This window comes from Uranotaenia lowii, chromosome 2, assembly GCF_029784155.1.
Source record: "Uranotaenia lowii strain MFRU-FL chromosome 2, ASM2978415v1, whole genome shotgun sequence".
Lineage (NCBI taxonomy): Eukaryota > Metazoa > Arthropoda > Insecta > Diptera > Culicidae > Uranotaenia > Uranotaenia lowii.
The window spans coordinates 252,291,474-252,307,682 of NC_073692.1; the positions used below are offsets into that span (position 1 = coordinate 252,291,474).

A 16,209-nucleotide genomic window follows, 5' to 3' on the forward strand; every position below is an offset into this window, starting at 1 on the left:
CACACTTTTTTGGGGTCGCCTGTAGCCTACACGTTGCATCTCTCTGGTGCCTTCTATATGTCAAATGGAAGGGCTAACTCTGCTGCCCAAAGTGGCAGAGTTTCGTTTCTGTGCAGTTTTTTTTACATTGAGTTGTGAGCCATGGCAGAGTTGAGGGCAGCTGTTATCGCTGCTCGATTTGGCGCGCAGATAACGAGATTATTTTTTGGGACTAGAAGCTGTTCGTTTTGGAGCAAACAGTCAATCGCCAAAATGATCGAGTTTGGAGTGAGAGCTTCAAGCAAGCTCCTACGGACAATCTGAACGTTTCCCGGTTCCAAAATAAGACGTCAATCTTGCTTCCAGCAAGATGGCGCCCCATCCCACACCGCAAAGGTTGTTCAGGCGTGGTGAGAGGAAAACTTGATCGATTTCATTTCGAAGAATGAATGGCCTTCGTCGTCTCCGGATCTAAATCCACTGGATTATACGACTATAAAATAACAAATTTGGGGCAATTCAAGTGAGTTATCACGAAAATCTAGGACGAGATGCCGATGGAGCAGGTGCGCGCCGCATGCGACGACTTTCCGAAACGTCTGAAGCTGGTACGATCAGATAAAGGTGGTGTAATTCCGAGATATCATCTGTGAAGTATCTTTATGAGTTACTGAATAAAGCTATGAAAGCCAGAGTTAGATTTTCTTCTTATTCTTTGAAATATAAAGATTTTCCTGTGTGACCGGACTTTTTTGTCACCCTGTAGGGTGATTGAAGATTAAATTTCGCCGGGAAGGCGAGCCAAATTTCTGACTTGCTTGATAACACTTGTTTTTAAACACCTTTTAAGGTCAAGTAATTTCTCGATACTAAGGGTAAAAATTTTACTTAGAAAAAACCTCCATGAGGGAGGTTAAACTAGGGATACCATACGTACTTTTTTGAGAGTACATGTACTCTTTTTCGATCGCGAAATGAGCGTACTATTCTTTTTATGAAATTTTCCGAAATGTACCCTATTTGGGTGAAAGGCAATAAATTAAATTTTCTCATATAAATTAACTCATTTTTCCGATACACGAAGATTGTATTCTTATAAATACAAGAGATCCAACTCGTTATGCATTCGTTGCACAACACTTCAGTTTTGCTTCTTTAATTGAATGTTTCAAAGGAAGGATACCAATGGAAGGAATTACGAGTACATTCACGATTTTAATCGGGATTTTTTGTTCAAAATATTTAAGCGCCTTTGAGTATGCAATGAATTTTCGGACAGTAGACAATAGGCATAACAACAACTTACTTAAAAGAATAGTACACAAATCAAAAGCATACAAATAATATTTTTATGAATGAAAATGAATGAAAAAATACGCTTTTTAAAAAAAAAAAACTCTTTTTAAAAATGCAGTTTTTATCAACTTTGGTGTGCTTTCTCAGCATAAAATCGTAAATTTTGAATAATCCAACTTGAAATTCTGAGCATTTCTTATGTAAGTCACATATCTTGCTACAAATTGGCGGCATTTGAACAACCTAAAACATCATGGTTTTTTTTTAATAAATGGCATTTGTCTTTACAATTTTGAAAATTTTCTCAATGTACTCTTTTTGGCGTTGCAGGATATGGTAACGCTATGTGAAACCGATTTATTACATAAGCGCTGCTATGAATATTTGAGTTGCATTAAGAAGTTTCCAAAACTATAAACTTTGTAAAAATCGGTAGAGAAACAAGAGAGATATAGCGATTTTATGCGAGGAGTGACAAATTGACAATCAAGGTCTGATAAGGGAGTTTTTTTGTCTGGGCTTTCAGGATGCGTCCAAAAAAAAGGAATGATGCAAAATTAAAGATTGATTCAAGAGCGGATTAGGGTTAAAAAACCTGATGATGTAACCCAAAAATGATTCTCAGATTTCAGCTCATGTTAGCAAAAACTGAATTTTTTTTTTACTGTTAAGACATAACCGAAGGTTTATAATGAAATTCTAGTGGATATTTTGAGGTTTCCGGAGAGAATTCCCCTGGAGAAAAGATTCTTCCTTTTGACTGCGCTTCGCACGGCAGTGAAGTGAAATTTTAATCATTTAAGGACATTTGAAAGTATTTAAAGGGTAACAGATGCAAAAATTCAGAGTTTAAGCGCCGATGTGGTCATGCAGATAGGCTGGTGCGAGTCTGGTTTTGGTATGCCAGGCGTACTGGGTCCCGGTATCAGCAAGAAAACTTTTAGGTTCGAATCCCATAAGTGGTCGACAGGTAAGATGTGTTTCATCTTATAATAGTGGAAGTGGTGCCGAATTCGGATGATGGTTTTTCCCTAGTGCAAGTGGGATGCAGTTAAAATTTCACCCAACTTTTGACAGATCTTACGGGTTTTTTTTTATTAAGGAGAGAAAGAACAACTGTTAACTTCCATCGCCTATTGACTATAAAATAAGAATGTTCAAGCCATTGTCAGCTGGTCAGGTATATACACGGATGCCGGAATACCTGTAGTAAACTAGCCCACATGATTGATTCGTAAACATTGGGTCAAGGGCCAGGATCGTCGTTATTTATGGTAGTGATGTTATTATACATGTTTTCATGATATTCACGTTATAATACATTCCGGTATCAAGTTTTGGGTCAGGGGTTGAAAAAAAGGGGTCGTCCATATCAATTGTTTACTGCTTTTTGCGATATTGTCGTGATTATGCATCAGACTGTGATGAAATTTCGTTCATGAGAGGCTATTGATATCATGTATCCAATTTTGGATCGAGGGTCGGAAAAAGGGGTCGTCCAATCCATCTTGATTGTTTAATTTTGGGTCGGGGTCGTCCATATAATGTGTTCACTGTTTTTATGACGTCGTTGTTATACATTGCAATGCATTGGATTGAGTTGAAAATTTGTAAACGGAAGTTTTGAGAGAAGGATAATTAATGTTAGGTATCAAGTTTAGGGTCAGGGGTCGACAAAAGGGGTCCTCCATATTAATTGTTCGCTGTTATTAAAATATTGTCATGAATATGCATCAGATTTAGATTTTATTCACGAGATTTTTAAAGGCCAAGAAATTAATCTCAGGTGTCCTATTTTAGATCGGAGTTGGAAAAAAGGAGTCGTCCATAATTCCGGGTCACAGGTCCACAAGGGTTGTCCATATTAAATGTTCACTGCTTTGCTATATTGATGTATTATACATGGAATTTAGAAAAAAAAATCGCACAAGGCAGTTTTAAGGAGCGGAAAAATGATTTCCATTATCAAATTTTGGGTCATTGAACATAAGAAGAGGATGTCCAGATAAAAAAGTGTCGTTTATAAACAAATCAATATATCTACAATAATAGTACGATGTTGCATTGCATTGAATCTTTAATTTATTTTTTTAAGTTTAAGAACAAGTAAAAGGGTCATCTTTAAATACTTTGAGTGCAATATTGTAGTGAAAATGCAGACTTATTATTCAAACGCAGATTCATCTTCGCGTATTAATAGTTGAAAGCAAATCGGAGTTCGTACGGGACCAGTTAGTAAACATATAAATTTAATTGAAATTATTAGTAGTCAAAGCAATTGCCCCTGAAAATGGCTTCCCAAATCTTCCTAAATCTCGAAATGTTGAGGTACCTGCCATCAGCATATCGTGAAGTGGATTTCGTCAAGGATCTCTCCAGAGGATTGTAAAATTTAGCTGAAAATTAAAAAAAGAATTTTAAAATAGACGTAACTTTGCGTCAAGCGAATTTCCGTCCCAGTTGTGCATCTCGATAGGTGAACCAACTTTAAGAAGAGGTGAAATAAAGTCGCTACCACTGACTGCCGTTCGTCCGTTCGCACGATGACGATGGCACAAAGAGCCGAGATCAGTTTTTCCGCTTTTCCCAGTCCGAAGAGAACACTTGACACAATTTTGCCGTATTTATTCGGCAGTTGTTTGTCGCTGCTCCTCTTCGTTTCATTCCATTCCATCGTCTGACTTTTACGCATATTGCGAATCTTGGCCAGTAGCAGCATCAGCAGAAGCAGCAACTCTACGATAGCAACCTACCTATGCTGCAGGAGCTTATTTTTCCTCAGTGCTGCTGCTACTGATGGTAGCGGACAAAAGTGTGTAGTCGGGATGTGAGTTCGGGTTGTTTTTGGAAAACTGTCAGTCGGTCGGCCGGAGAGATTGACTTCTTCTCTTTTGGAGTATATCGAGAATGTGTGTGGAGCAAATCTCCACCGAGGATTCACTCCGAGATTAATGCAGACATTTCTCTATTCGAGAGCCAGCAAGATTGGATTATTGGAGAAAAGAAAACTTGGAAAATAGATTTTTATTTATTGTACCGCACCGCAGCAGTTTCAGCAGTGTCGTGGTCCAGAGTGTTATGTAAAATCGAAAAAATACTTGTGACCCATTAGCACTATTCTTTGATTTTGGTTTCCGTTTTGATGTTCAAGTGTTAATCACCAGTGTGTTGACGAGTGTAGCGCACAGTTGGCAAGGTCGAACCTTTACAATTCCGATAGATTTGGACTGCATCCTATTGGCTGGGTGCATCGACATTTTCATCCAAAATAACCGATCAAATGAAGTGCTTAACGAAGCTATTGGCTAAGCTCAGATCACTTTTCCAGTGCAAAAATGGATTATGAAAAACAAATTACCCACAAATATCGCAAGACATTCCTATGACAGGGTCAGTTCGAATCGATGTTTTGGATGTCTAATTATCTCGATAGAAGCTCACTTTAGTGTGAATGACTGTGAAAATATCAGCTCAATGTATATGTTTATTAGTTTTGTCCTCCAGTTTATGTAAAAAAAAACGATTACCATATGAGCAATTGTGTTCCGTGCAATTTCCTTCCCTAGTAGAAAACGACATAATTATGACATAATTGTTTTATAGTGATTGAAACTCTATTGTGCATGAACGAGGAATTAACAACCCAACCTGTACAACTCAAATAGAAACCCCTACTATACTCTCTCTATCTAGTGTCTGAACCCTTTCTTTGTACGTGTTCCATAAAATAGTGAAAAAAGAGTTAGCAATGTGATTTATTCCCACATTCATTACTTTCTTCCTAGTTTAGTGTAGCGTGCCCTTTCACTTCCTTTGATGTTGATCGTAATCATCAGAATAATAATGTTCCGAAAGGTTGAGGCTAGAGAGCAGCAGAACTTGAATTTTATCGATTGAATAACAGGAGACACACATCGAAACATGCGAAACACGCAGAAAATGTGCTTTCGAAAAAAAAAACAGGACAAAGAAAACAGAATCAATGTGTGTGTGGATGTAAAGCGTGTTGTGGAGCTGTTTGCCAATTAGAAAAAGTACAAAAATATTAAATTCACTGAATTTTGTAAAAATCATTATGGACTTGGGCGAATGGGTGTTTGTGTCCCGGTTGGAAGCACAGAATTACATAAAGCGCGATGGACCACGAATGACGTTTGGGACTCTTGCTGAGGGCCACATATGAGATAATTAATAAATGAAATGACATTTTTTCACCGCGAAAAATCGATTCATACTTTTTGGTGTGCCTACATGATCGGCCGAATACTTTCTTCTAAAAGTAATTACGTATCGAACAACTTTTTTTTTCTCAAACCTCCATATAAAATTGAGGCTCGTTAAGCGGCCCTTTCCGGTTGCGCAACTGGGCTCAAATTATGCATGTGAACTTCTGGTTGGCAAAGGTCCATTTCAGCCTGAAGCTCGTTAAATATTCGATAGATCCTTCAAAACTACACTTTTCGGACCATAAGTCGATTTTACAGTGTACCTCGTAGCTAAGAAAGATAAAAAATGGGCTAAATTCGTTTAAAACGCATCCGCTCCAAATTTTTTACCCGATAAATGTTCTAGGAGTGACAATTCGGTTTCCTAACTAATTTTAACAAACCTTACAGCCGTTCTTGTGAATATAGTTCAATGCCAAATCGTGCGTAGATATATGTACTCTGAAAGTTTGAAAAAAAAACAATAAAAATTAAAAAAATAGCTTATTAGAAAATATGTTAAAAATTTGGTCTTTCATGAAGATCCAAATATGCCAAAATTATGTCAACTTTCCAATCCATTTTCCAAATTTTTACGACGACTACTGAAAAACCTCTGACGGTAAATTGATTAAAAATCACGGTTTCATACCACATTTTTTCAAACATTACTTGCTGTCATGATCTCTCGAAAAAAATCAAAAATATATATTGATACGTTCCGAATATACATAGATTCTTACTTCAGCAAACTTATGCACTCTACTTAGACTATTACAAGCTATGAAAGCTGAATGAATGATTGTATTGTTTTGTATATTGTTCATAGATCATATTTCAGTTACGTTACAAGGGTTCCAAAACTATGATTTGGTACAAATCGGTTGAGGTACAAGAGATATATAGAGATTTTAAACGAGAAGTGTCAAATCGACACTCTAGATCTTATTTTCGATTATTTTTCTGGGCTTTCGTTGGGCGTCCCAGAAGATTGAGTCGTTTGGTGGATTTTTCTGAGTTTTGGAGCCAATTTGTTATTTGTTATGTCCTTGAAAAATCAAATCAAAATGATCGGAGAAGCGGTTAAATGTCCTCATTGCACCAATAAGCGCTGTATTAGCTCCGTAGTTGTTCTGTCGGAGAGGAGCAAAGAGCTGAAGATCACGATTCCGCAAGCATTGAGATCGAAAGCTTAGTTGGAGTGCTTCTAAAAGCGCGGGACTATCTAAAGACTTAAATATCAATAACTTTCACACCGGAACAATATTTCTGAACATTAGAAATCTGACAGTGTTACTAGAATCTTTCCATGAAAAAAGAGCAACATATTGGCGTAGTACCGTTTTCCAGCACCGCCTCCCACACAAGTACACTTGGAGATCACCGTACCAAACGCAATCACAGATCGACCACGTTTTGATAAACAGCCGGCACATCATCGGACATCATCGATGTCAGATCATGTCGAGGTGCTAACATAAAATCAGACCACTATCTGGTGGTGGTGAAGATGCGTCCAAAACTCTGCGTAGTGAATAACATACGAAACCAACGCCCGCCTCGGTGATGTATCGCACGTCTGAAGCAACCTGAGGTCGCGGCAGACTACGCGTAACCGCTCGAAGCAGCGCTGCCGGTAGAGGGCGAGCTTGATGAAGCCCCTCTCGAGGACTGTTGGGATACCATCAAGACAGTCATCAACAGTATTGCGCAGAACGTCTTCGGTCATGTGGAACAAACTCGACGGAACGACTGGTTCGACGAGGAGTGTAGGAGGGTGAGGGATGAAGAGATCTATTGCCAACACCGGTTGATGGTCCGGATCTAGGACACATAACAGCTATCGGAGGTTGAAGGAGGGGGTAATATGCCCCTTTTACAAGAAGAGCGACAAATAGGACTGTGAGAACTACGAGGGATCACTGTCCTCAATGCCGCTTACAAAGTGCTGTCTCGAATCCTACTCCAACGTCTAACGCCACAAGCAAACAGATTCGTGGAAAGTCATAAGGTTGAGCTGGGAGGAAAGGTCTACGACGGACCAAATCTACACACTACGGCAAATCCTCCAAAAATGCCGTGAACGCCAAGTCCCTACGTACCATCTATTCATCGACTTTAAAGCCGCATACGAGACGAACGCAGTGCTGTGTGCGAATTTCGGACGAATTGTCGAGTTCATTCAAATCGAAGATAAATGAATGGTTAGGTACTTCTCTATTCTCTCCCCGACGTGCAATACTATGCGTTTTTTTGCGCCACCTTAATAAACGTGTACCTCATTGGGTCTAACCTGCATGATGTTCAACGTGGCGCTAGAAGGTGTTATTCGACGAGCGGTGGGCGAAATTGCGGGGCACGATTTTCACAGATCCAGTCAACTTATCTGCTTTGCCGACGACATTTGGTATAATCGGCAGATCATCTGCGGCGGTGAAGGAGATCTACCGAAAACTGAAAAGCGAAGCAGGAAGGATTGGGTTCATGATTAATACGTCCAACACGAAGTATATGCTGGCCTGGAGATCCGAGACCGACCGAGCCCGTTTGTTTAGTAATAACAAGGTCACGAGCTGGATATATTCAAAGATCTCAGCGGAAGAATGATCAGCGGAAGTTGTGACTACTATGGACTCCACAAGCAACTGCGGTCGATAAGGCTTAGCCCTCGTACAAAGTGTAACCTGTATACAACGCTCATTACACTAAATAGTTGTCCTCCATGGGCACGAAATGTGGATATTGCTCGAGGAGGACCTGCGAGCACTCGGAGTATTCGAGCAACGAGTGTTAAGAACCATCTTTGGCGGCGCCCAGAAGAACGGAGTGTGGCGGCAACGAGCTTGCGCGACTCTACGGCAAACCCAGTATCCAGAAGGTGGTGAAGGCTGGACGGATACGCTGGGCAGGGCACATGATGCAAGAATGCCGGACGACTGTCCTGCAAAACAGGTGTTCGCTGCCAATCCGATAGGAAGAGACGAGCAGGGGCGCAACGAGCGAAGTAGTTAGCTTAAGTGGAGCGTGATCTGGCGTATGTGGGATGCCCGAGAAGTGAGAACGGTTGCCATGGACCGAGTGAATTGGAAGATTCTTCTATCGCTTTACGGTCTTCAAAGCATATGTTGAATTTGAGAAAAACCAAAAAAGTGGCATTCTACAAACGAATTTTTGCATTTTTTTTTATTCAAAAATCAATTCTATTCAATTAAAATCTGGGTACCTTAATCTGATTTAAAAAACCTGTAAAAATTTAGACTAAAGAAGTTTCCGAATTCGAAAAATGTTTCATTTTGACGTACTCTACTGGCAATTATAAAATCACTCAGAAAACCTGTAAAATTGATTCTTTCCTTGTTGAAAAAAGTCTTTAAACTATGATATCCGGAACAAAAACACCGGAAATGGAACCCAAGAAAAAACTAAGAAACTAAGGCCAAACAGTAAAACATTGTTCATCAATTCGTGTTTTTGCAAACGTCCTTCATGGTTCATTGTGCTATTTGGATTGTTGTGATTCGAAACTAAATGTTGTCAACTGTGTAAAATAAAAGTCACTTTAAAAATTACTCAAACAACTGTTAAATATACATAGAACAGAAATCGCTTGGTTTTTTTTACTTTATTTCATTAAAAAAAAAAGCAGTTTCAAATACGATAATGATATCATAATTCATGTGCTTCAAATAGACGTAAATTCGATGTCCTGTCCTTGAACATATATCGCCATTGACGAAAGCATATAGATCAATCACTTTTGTAAAATAATAAGGATTTAGGGGGAAGAGAGCGGAACATTCAAAATTTCCCAAACCTTTTATAGATTCTAAGGCAATTGATAATCTTCTTTGGTCTGGGAATGAAAATTACCTTATAATAAGTTACGGTTATGTACACAGCTACGCCATGTCTATAAATCTACTTTGAGACATAATAAAAAGACTTTATAAATAATAAAAAAAAAACTCAATAAGTGCCGCCCAGGGTTGGCTCACAAGATGTCGGTTGTATTATATAATGTTGCCTCGGCAACAGGAAATGACAATAACAATAATAACGACAATATTAGTGAGGATTCGAATCCGGTTACGATATACAGGTAGATATTTACCCAATACTTTGCATATAGTCGATTTAAACAGCTTACAACTTATACCCACATCCGGCAGTAAATTTTAATATTTCAAAAAATCAAGCTCAGCAGGTCACCGTTTGGATAGAATATTTCAACATATTTTCGCATTTTTCTGTACCTATAATTAAAAAAAAAACAATCATTTACGATCTCGCTTCCGCTGTACAATATGTAATCCATTTCTGTCTTTTGCCACGAATGCAAAACAAGTCTTTTTGTCATTTAAAGTGCACCATCTACACGCAATTTGCACGCAATCATTTGTTTCGATAGACTAAAAGTAGGAATGCAACTTTGGCAAACTATCTCACGCAGCAATGACAAGTTCGAGTTAGATTCTTTACTAGACACGTAGTGTTTCTGCCGCTGCATTTGTATATTTCGCATTGAATGCACAAAACAATTACGTACCATGTACAAAAACCATCGAATGACTAGTTTTTTATTTAAGATTTATCTTCAAAAAGTTAGGATTACAATGGGTTGGAGGGTTAGGATAGAAAATCCTTTTTAGAGATTAAAACTATGTGCATCGACGCATGAATTGAAGGAAGCTTTTAACAGCTATTCGTCAATTGCGTTTTTTTTAATAGGGTTGAAGCCATCCGTAAAATTAAATCAAATTTGAAAATCTTTTATGATTTTATTAACTTAACGCCTGTTCAATGGCATATCTTTCTTAGAAAGTTCAATAAATAATTTTTATAGTTTTGATGATACTGAGATAAGCTTGAAGTTGTTCGACGAAACGGTCAAAACATACCTCGTCGAAGTATTGTTTTCACTGTCCGTCTTTCTACGTAATTATTTTCTTTTTATCGAAGATTTGCGAAGTTAATTGCATTATTGACCTAAGCTTACATTAACTTCAAACGTTTTTATAAATTATTCTGTATCACAAAAAAAAATAGGAAAAAAAATATGTGGACAATAAGTAATTAGTAGAGATTATACGAAAATCGGAATAAAAATTAAATTGAATTTCTTTCACCGGAGTTGTCACTCCCATTTATGAAGAATGGTTAGGATGGAAGCTAGAATGGAATAATGCAATCCGGGACTTGTTATCTCATGAAAAAAATCCGAAAATTTCATCTATCACATATTTTTGTATTAAACTTGCTTATGTATCGCAAATTAGATAGTTTCTATTGATTTTGGTTTTCAACAATGTTTTCCTCATTGCGTTGAATTTTAATCATCTACACTGTTACATGCAATCCTAAATCTGTTTTTGCTGACAATGCTGACAGATTGGACCAACAGCTGTATGTTTAACTATTTCATCTTATTTCAGGTGTCGTGCTCCAATTGCATCGCTAGATTGTATGGAGGAATTCAGTGGTACGACAGCTCAGCTAGATTTCGGTATACATTTGTTTTATTTAAATTATGCTTTTTTAGAATTGGTATAATTGGTTGACAAAAGATTGCTTTAAAGTATGTCAAACTAGTTTGCGACCTTTTTCGCGGTCGGCTTTCGAATTAAACTTTTTTTAAACAAAATCTTAAACCTGTAAAATCTATGTCAGCCAACCGTCTTCAAAAAATCGTTTCCCAATACCAAATTCGTTATGCCGAAATTTATCGGAAACTGGGATGCATCATTAAAATACCCCTCTTCAATCATTTCCGTGCATCCAACAGGACGCTCGATTAGTTTGGGTTCCAATCCAGCTATACCGGCTCGTAACAATGCTACAACAACGCCCGGACTGCGTTACAAGAATCTCGGCAAAAGTGGCCTTCGGGTGTCGAATGTTGGCCTCGGAACATGGCCAATATTTTCACCTGGTGTTTCGGAAGAGCAGGCTGAAGCGATCCTCCGGCTAGCCGTCGATAGCGGAATAAACCTATTCGACCTTTCGGAGGCGCATTCAGGTTAGCCATAACGTTTCAGCAGTTCCCAAAACCGAATTACTATAATATATGTAATTTCGCTCTCTACCTCAGGTACCCGAGCTGAAATTGAATTGGGTAAAATAATCCAGAAGGCAGGATGGAAACGAACAAGTTTCATCATTACGACCAAAATCTATTGGAGTACCAAGTGAGTCGAGAACATATCAAAATTAATTTCAATAATCACTCATATTCTTCTAACAGGTCCGAAGAACGCGGTTTATCCAGAAAACACATTATAGAAAGTGTACAGGCTAGTCTGCAGCGATTGCAGTTATCGTACATAGACATAATTTTGATTCATAAGGCTGATTCAATGTGCCCAATGGAAGGTTAGTTTGAGCAGCTCCAGACGAAAAGGATTGAATTTATTTACTTATCGTTGAATCTACTTGCAGAAATAGTTCGAGCAATGAACTACGTCATCTCCCAAGGATGGTCTATGTATTGGGGAACAGCACGATGGTCTCCAGTTGAGGTAAATAGAAATCTTTCAATACCAAACAAAGTTTCGAATCTTCTCAAAGAAAAAAAAAAGTTGTAATCATGTTTAAAGTTTGTTTCTGAATCTGCATTATTGTTTAACGTCCCTTTTTCTGTCCATCTCCTAAATCAGATAATGGAAGCATACACAAACTGCCGTCAGTTTAACTGTGTTACGCCGATTGTTGAGCAGGCAGAATACCACATGTTCTGCCGGGAAAAGGCAGAGCTGTATTTGCCAGAAATGTACAACAAGATTGGGGTCGGTTTCATGGCTTGGGGCCCCCTTTCGATGTGCTTGGGGGATACGCAAAATGGAGAGCGTTTGTGGCTTCCGAAGGGTTCGTTCAAAACCAAAAGCCAAAGCTACTCCTGGACAGAAGACGAGGTGAACAAAGAGGTCTCGGAACAGAAATGGCTTGAATTATAAATGTTCGAATATCAATCTCTGTTTTTAACATTACAGGAACGGCTGGAGGAAACTCGGCGAATGTACGATAAAGCCAGAGATATCAGCATACTGGCGGAAAAGCTGGGATGCAATGCGATGCAGCTTTCGATCGCATGGTCGTTGAAGCATGAACCCGTGCAATGTTTACTTCTAGGAGCCACTTCGCCCGAGCAATTGCACCAGAGTCTGCAGGCGCTGCAGGTAAATTACAACAAAATCAGAATCGATTGATTTCACAAAGAGTTAGGTTCATGATTTTTAGACGAGCCATTAACATATGAGGCCCTTAGAACCAGAGGGGGCTAAGCTTTTTTTTTTTTTTTTTTAAGAAAAAGCTAGTTTTGAAGTTCAAACAGTTTCACTAAATTCCACAACCATTTTCTTGGAAAAATATTACGACGACTACGATAATGAAAATGAGGCATTTGACATATTTTTGACAAAAAGCAATCTACGCTAAACGTTTATTTAAGCGGTTGCTATTTTCAATATTTGCACTTGGCCCCTCCTGGCTCCAAGGATATTCAATTATTCTTCTTTGTCACCAGTATAATTCTCTCAATCGGTCACGTTAATGTGGTTAAAATAAACGTGGTAATTATTCGTTTAAAACTTTCCCATATCTCAAAAACTTATTCTTAATACACATCCATCCCAGTAGATTTTTTCTCATCAAACGCTTATTAAAACAAAGGGTAGGCTGTGCCCGAGGCTGACAGAAGTTTTATTTTTGGAGCTGAAATTTGTTTATGAAGAAAGAATTTGTGAAGAAATCTCTGAAAACCAACGTTTTGTATTTTTCTTAATCCTGGTTTAATATTCTCGCAGAAAGGTGGGTAAATGTAAAATTACTAATTAGTTTAGTTTTTTTTATTCGAGTGGCATATGAAATCGTTTATATAAATTGGAAACCAACCAAAAGTGTTTTATTTTAAAACCTAATAAATACAAAAACATTTATCGTAACATAAAATCTCAAATTACGTAATGAAATCATTTAAGATTTTCCCACGAATGCCAAAACGTTGGTGAAATGTCATAAATAAAACAAATACAAGATTTTCAATTATTTAAAATTGTTATTCATTTAAAAGTAACCAAAAGGCATTATTATTTAACATTATTTTCTTGGCAATCAATTTTATTAATACTTCTGATCTTTATAAATTCTTTTGAATTAGGCAAAGCTTAGACAGGGATGAATTAAAAAAAAATTTTTTCAAGGAGATTCTCAAAACTGCACAGTGAGAGTGTGTTGCTTGTTCCCAGCAAACTTTCATTTGGTTCATCGTGCAATATTAATTATCTCGAACAAATCACGGAGTGCAACCAATAATTCTTTTTAAAAATTTTCATGATTAGTTGCTTTAGAAGAGAGCTAGACAAGGTGGTCCAAAATAAGTCCCCTGATCCAATATATGTCCGTCACCCTAGACCACAAGAAATGATGTCGATGAAGTGCTACTTCATCTGATTAAGGTTTACTTTTAACATCAGTTAGAATACTTGTTATTAAAAAGTTACTCATAACATTCATATTTGATTGCGTTACTTTTCTAACTGAAGTCATCCATGAATAAGCATATAATATTCTCATTGAAAGTTAGTTATATATTTATATTTAAAAAAAACTTGTACGACTTTTCGCATTTTTCTGTTCGATTACTTGCTAAAAAGTCATAATTTTAGCTTTTTGTCGAGGTTTGTTTTTTTTAAGTTGTATTATTTATATTTGTTTTTTTTTCTTTGTTTATCAGCACTCTAAACTTTTTTAGATGCTGATTCACTAATTTGAACATCTTTAAATAACTTAAATAGCTTAGGTAAGGGGATTTTTTTTTATTATCTGACAATTTGCGCCGGGGGTCTTCAGATTTTCCCCAAAATTGAAAATTTGATTCATTTTTGCGACTTAAAAACACATGTATTTTTTCAGATTTCTAACATTTTTATTTTTTGAGTTAGCTTCGGTTAGATTTTTTTGTAAATAAAAAATAACCATTTTTCAAAGCTACATAACTCTGTTGTTTCTCAACGGAAATTATAAAATACCACATCAAAATGCATTGAAATTTTAACAGCTTTCCAAATAGAATAGTTGAAAAAAATTAAATAATGACCTTCAACATGAAAAGTTGTAAATAAACTTTAAATGGCGTCTAAAAGTACCGTCTGCACCACCGAATATTTTGCAAAAAATACCATTGTATAGCTCGATTCATGATGCAACTTTCATCTGAAGACACCAAAGTGGGCCATTAACACCTTGAAGAGTTATGAAAGAAATAATGACAATAAATCTCTATTTTTGCATCGAAAACAAACAATGGTCGAACAACTGCACTCACATATGGAGATAGCAAGCACTTCTAACAACATGGAAACAAAAGAACTTACCAAAGCAGGTAAAAAAACACTACTTTTTTGTGCTTTGTAGAGTGTTTGCAGCAAAAATGACTTTAAATTTTAACCAAAATTCTGAGTATCGTTTTGTTTAATAATGGGAATGTTGCTTTTACAACCTGGTCATATACTATATAACTTATTAATTTTTCGATCAAAGATCATTGTGAAGCATAATCAATGCCAATAGTAGAAGCAGGCGCGGTCCTATGGGGGGGGGGGTGATCGGGGTGATCACCCCCCCCCAAGCGGCAAAAAACCGTTACAAAATACCCGTAAATGCTCGAATGTCTATAAAAACTTTTAACTTCGCTTAGTAGATGTGCTTTTGAATTTTCAAAAAATTTCCACTCCGTGGGGGTGTTAATTCAACAGAAATGTTTGTTTATCCCTTAAAGGCTCAAGATTGAAAAAAGTGGGTTTTCCAAACTCAAGCAGCTGTAACTTGCAAATTACTGGACCGAATTATACAAATCAACTTCTGTTGATTTACTTAGAGTGTTGACTTTGAATTTGCTAATCATTTATCTACTTATCATTTGAGCTAGGTAATGAAATGTAGTGACATTTTTTATATTGTCACTTATATCCCTCATATGCCTAAATTTACAAGAGCAAAATTTTCTATTTGTTTCAAAATTGAGAATTAAGAAGCTCAATTCTTTATTTTGTTTTGAATTTTAATGGAAAGACAAATTTTGAAAAAGTCAAATAGAAGAGTGAATATTGTCATAACACTGAAATTCTTCAATATTTTATCTTCTGAAGTCATACATTGATTTCCTTTACCATGCAGTTTCTTTTTTATTTGAGTTTAAGTTTAAGTTTATTATTCGAAATTACGGGACGGTTTATTCTCAAAATAAACTCAAAATAAAAATACTCAAACTATATTCATAAATATGTCAGAAATTTCTTTCACGTTTAATGGATTTACAGATCTTGGTCATTCTAAGAAGTGAAAGTTAAGTGTTAAATTGCCTTATTAGTAAGAAATTTAAATTGTAGTCACATTCTCCATTGGCTGTTTCAGCTGTTTCAGTATGAAGGAATTGGTATTTTGAGAAAGAGATTTAAACTCATCTTCAAAACTCAAAATCTACATTCACAATTATAACACAAGGAAACAAAATTCACATTTTCCGAGGTGCAAAAATTTGAAAACTGACTTTGACTTATTTAGGAGTACTGATTGCAAATTTGTATTTATTCTATATGCTCTGTTTTTCGGTATAACTTTTGAAAATACAAGGGTGAAATTCATTGAAAAAATCGGTGCACTTTAACGCAAAAGTGTACAGTATCAATAAGATTTAGAAAAAAAAGTTCTAAATCATGATCAATTTTTCCGAAGA

General features: G+C 36.8%; 1 protein-coding gene across 1 annotated transcript in view; it reads left to right on the forward strand.

Annotated features, from left to right (window-relative positions):
• The window catches only part of LOC129748931 (voltage-gated potassium channel subunit beta-2), a 63,969-nt gene that overhangs the window by 35,629 nt on the left and 12,131 nt on the right, over positions 1 to 16,209 (forward strand). Inside the window, exons 6-12 of the mRNA XM_055743737.1 lie at positions 10,913 to 10,983; positions 11,263 to 11,496; positions 11,569 to 11,665; positions 11,722 to 11,849; positions 11,916 to 11,995; positions 12,134 to 12,400; positions 12,467 to 12,652. Coding sequence (XP_055599712.1) covers positions 10,913 to 10,983; positions 11,263 to 11,496; positions 11,569 to 11,665; positions 11,722 to 11,849; positions 11,916 to 11,995; positions 12,134 to 12,400; positions 12,467 to 12,652 — 1,063 coding nt within the window. The remainder of the gene's footprint in view (positions 1 to 10,912; positions 10,984 to 11,262; positions 11,497 to 11,568; positions 11,666 to 11,721; positions 11,850 to 11,915; positions 11,996 to 12,133; positions 12,401 to 12,466; positions 12,653 to 16,209) is intronic.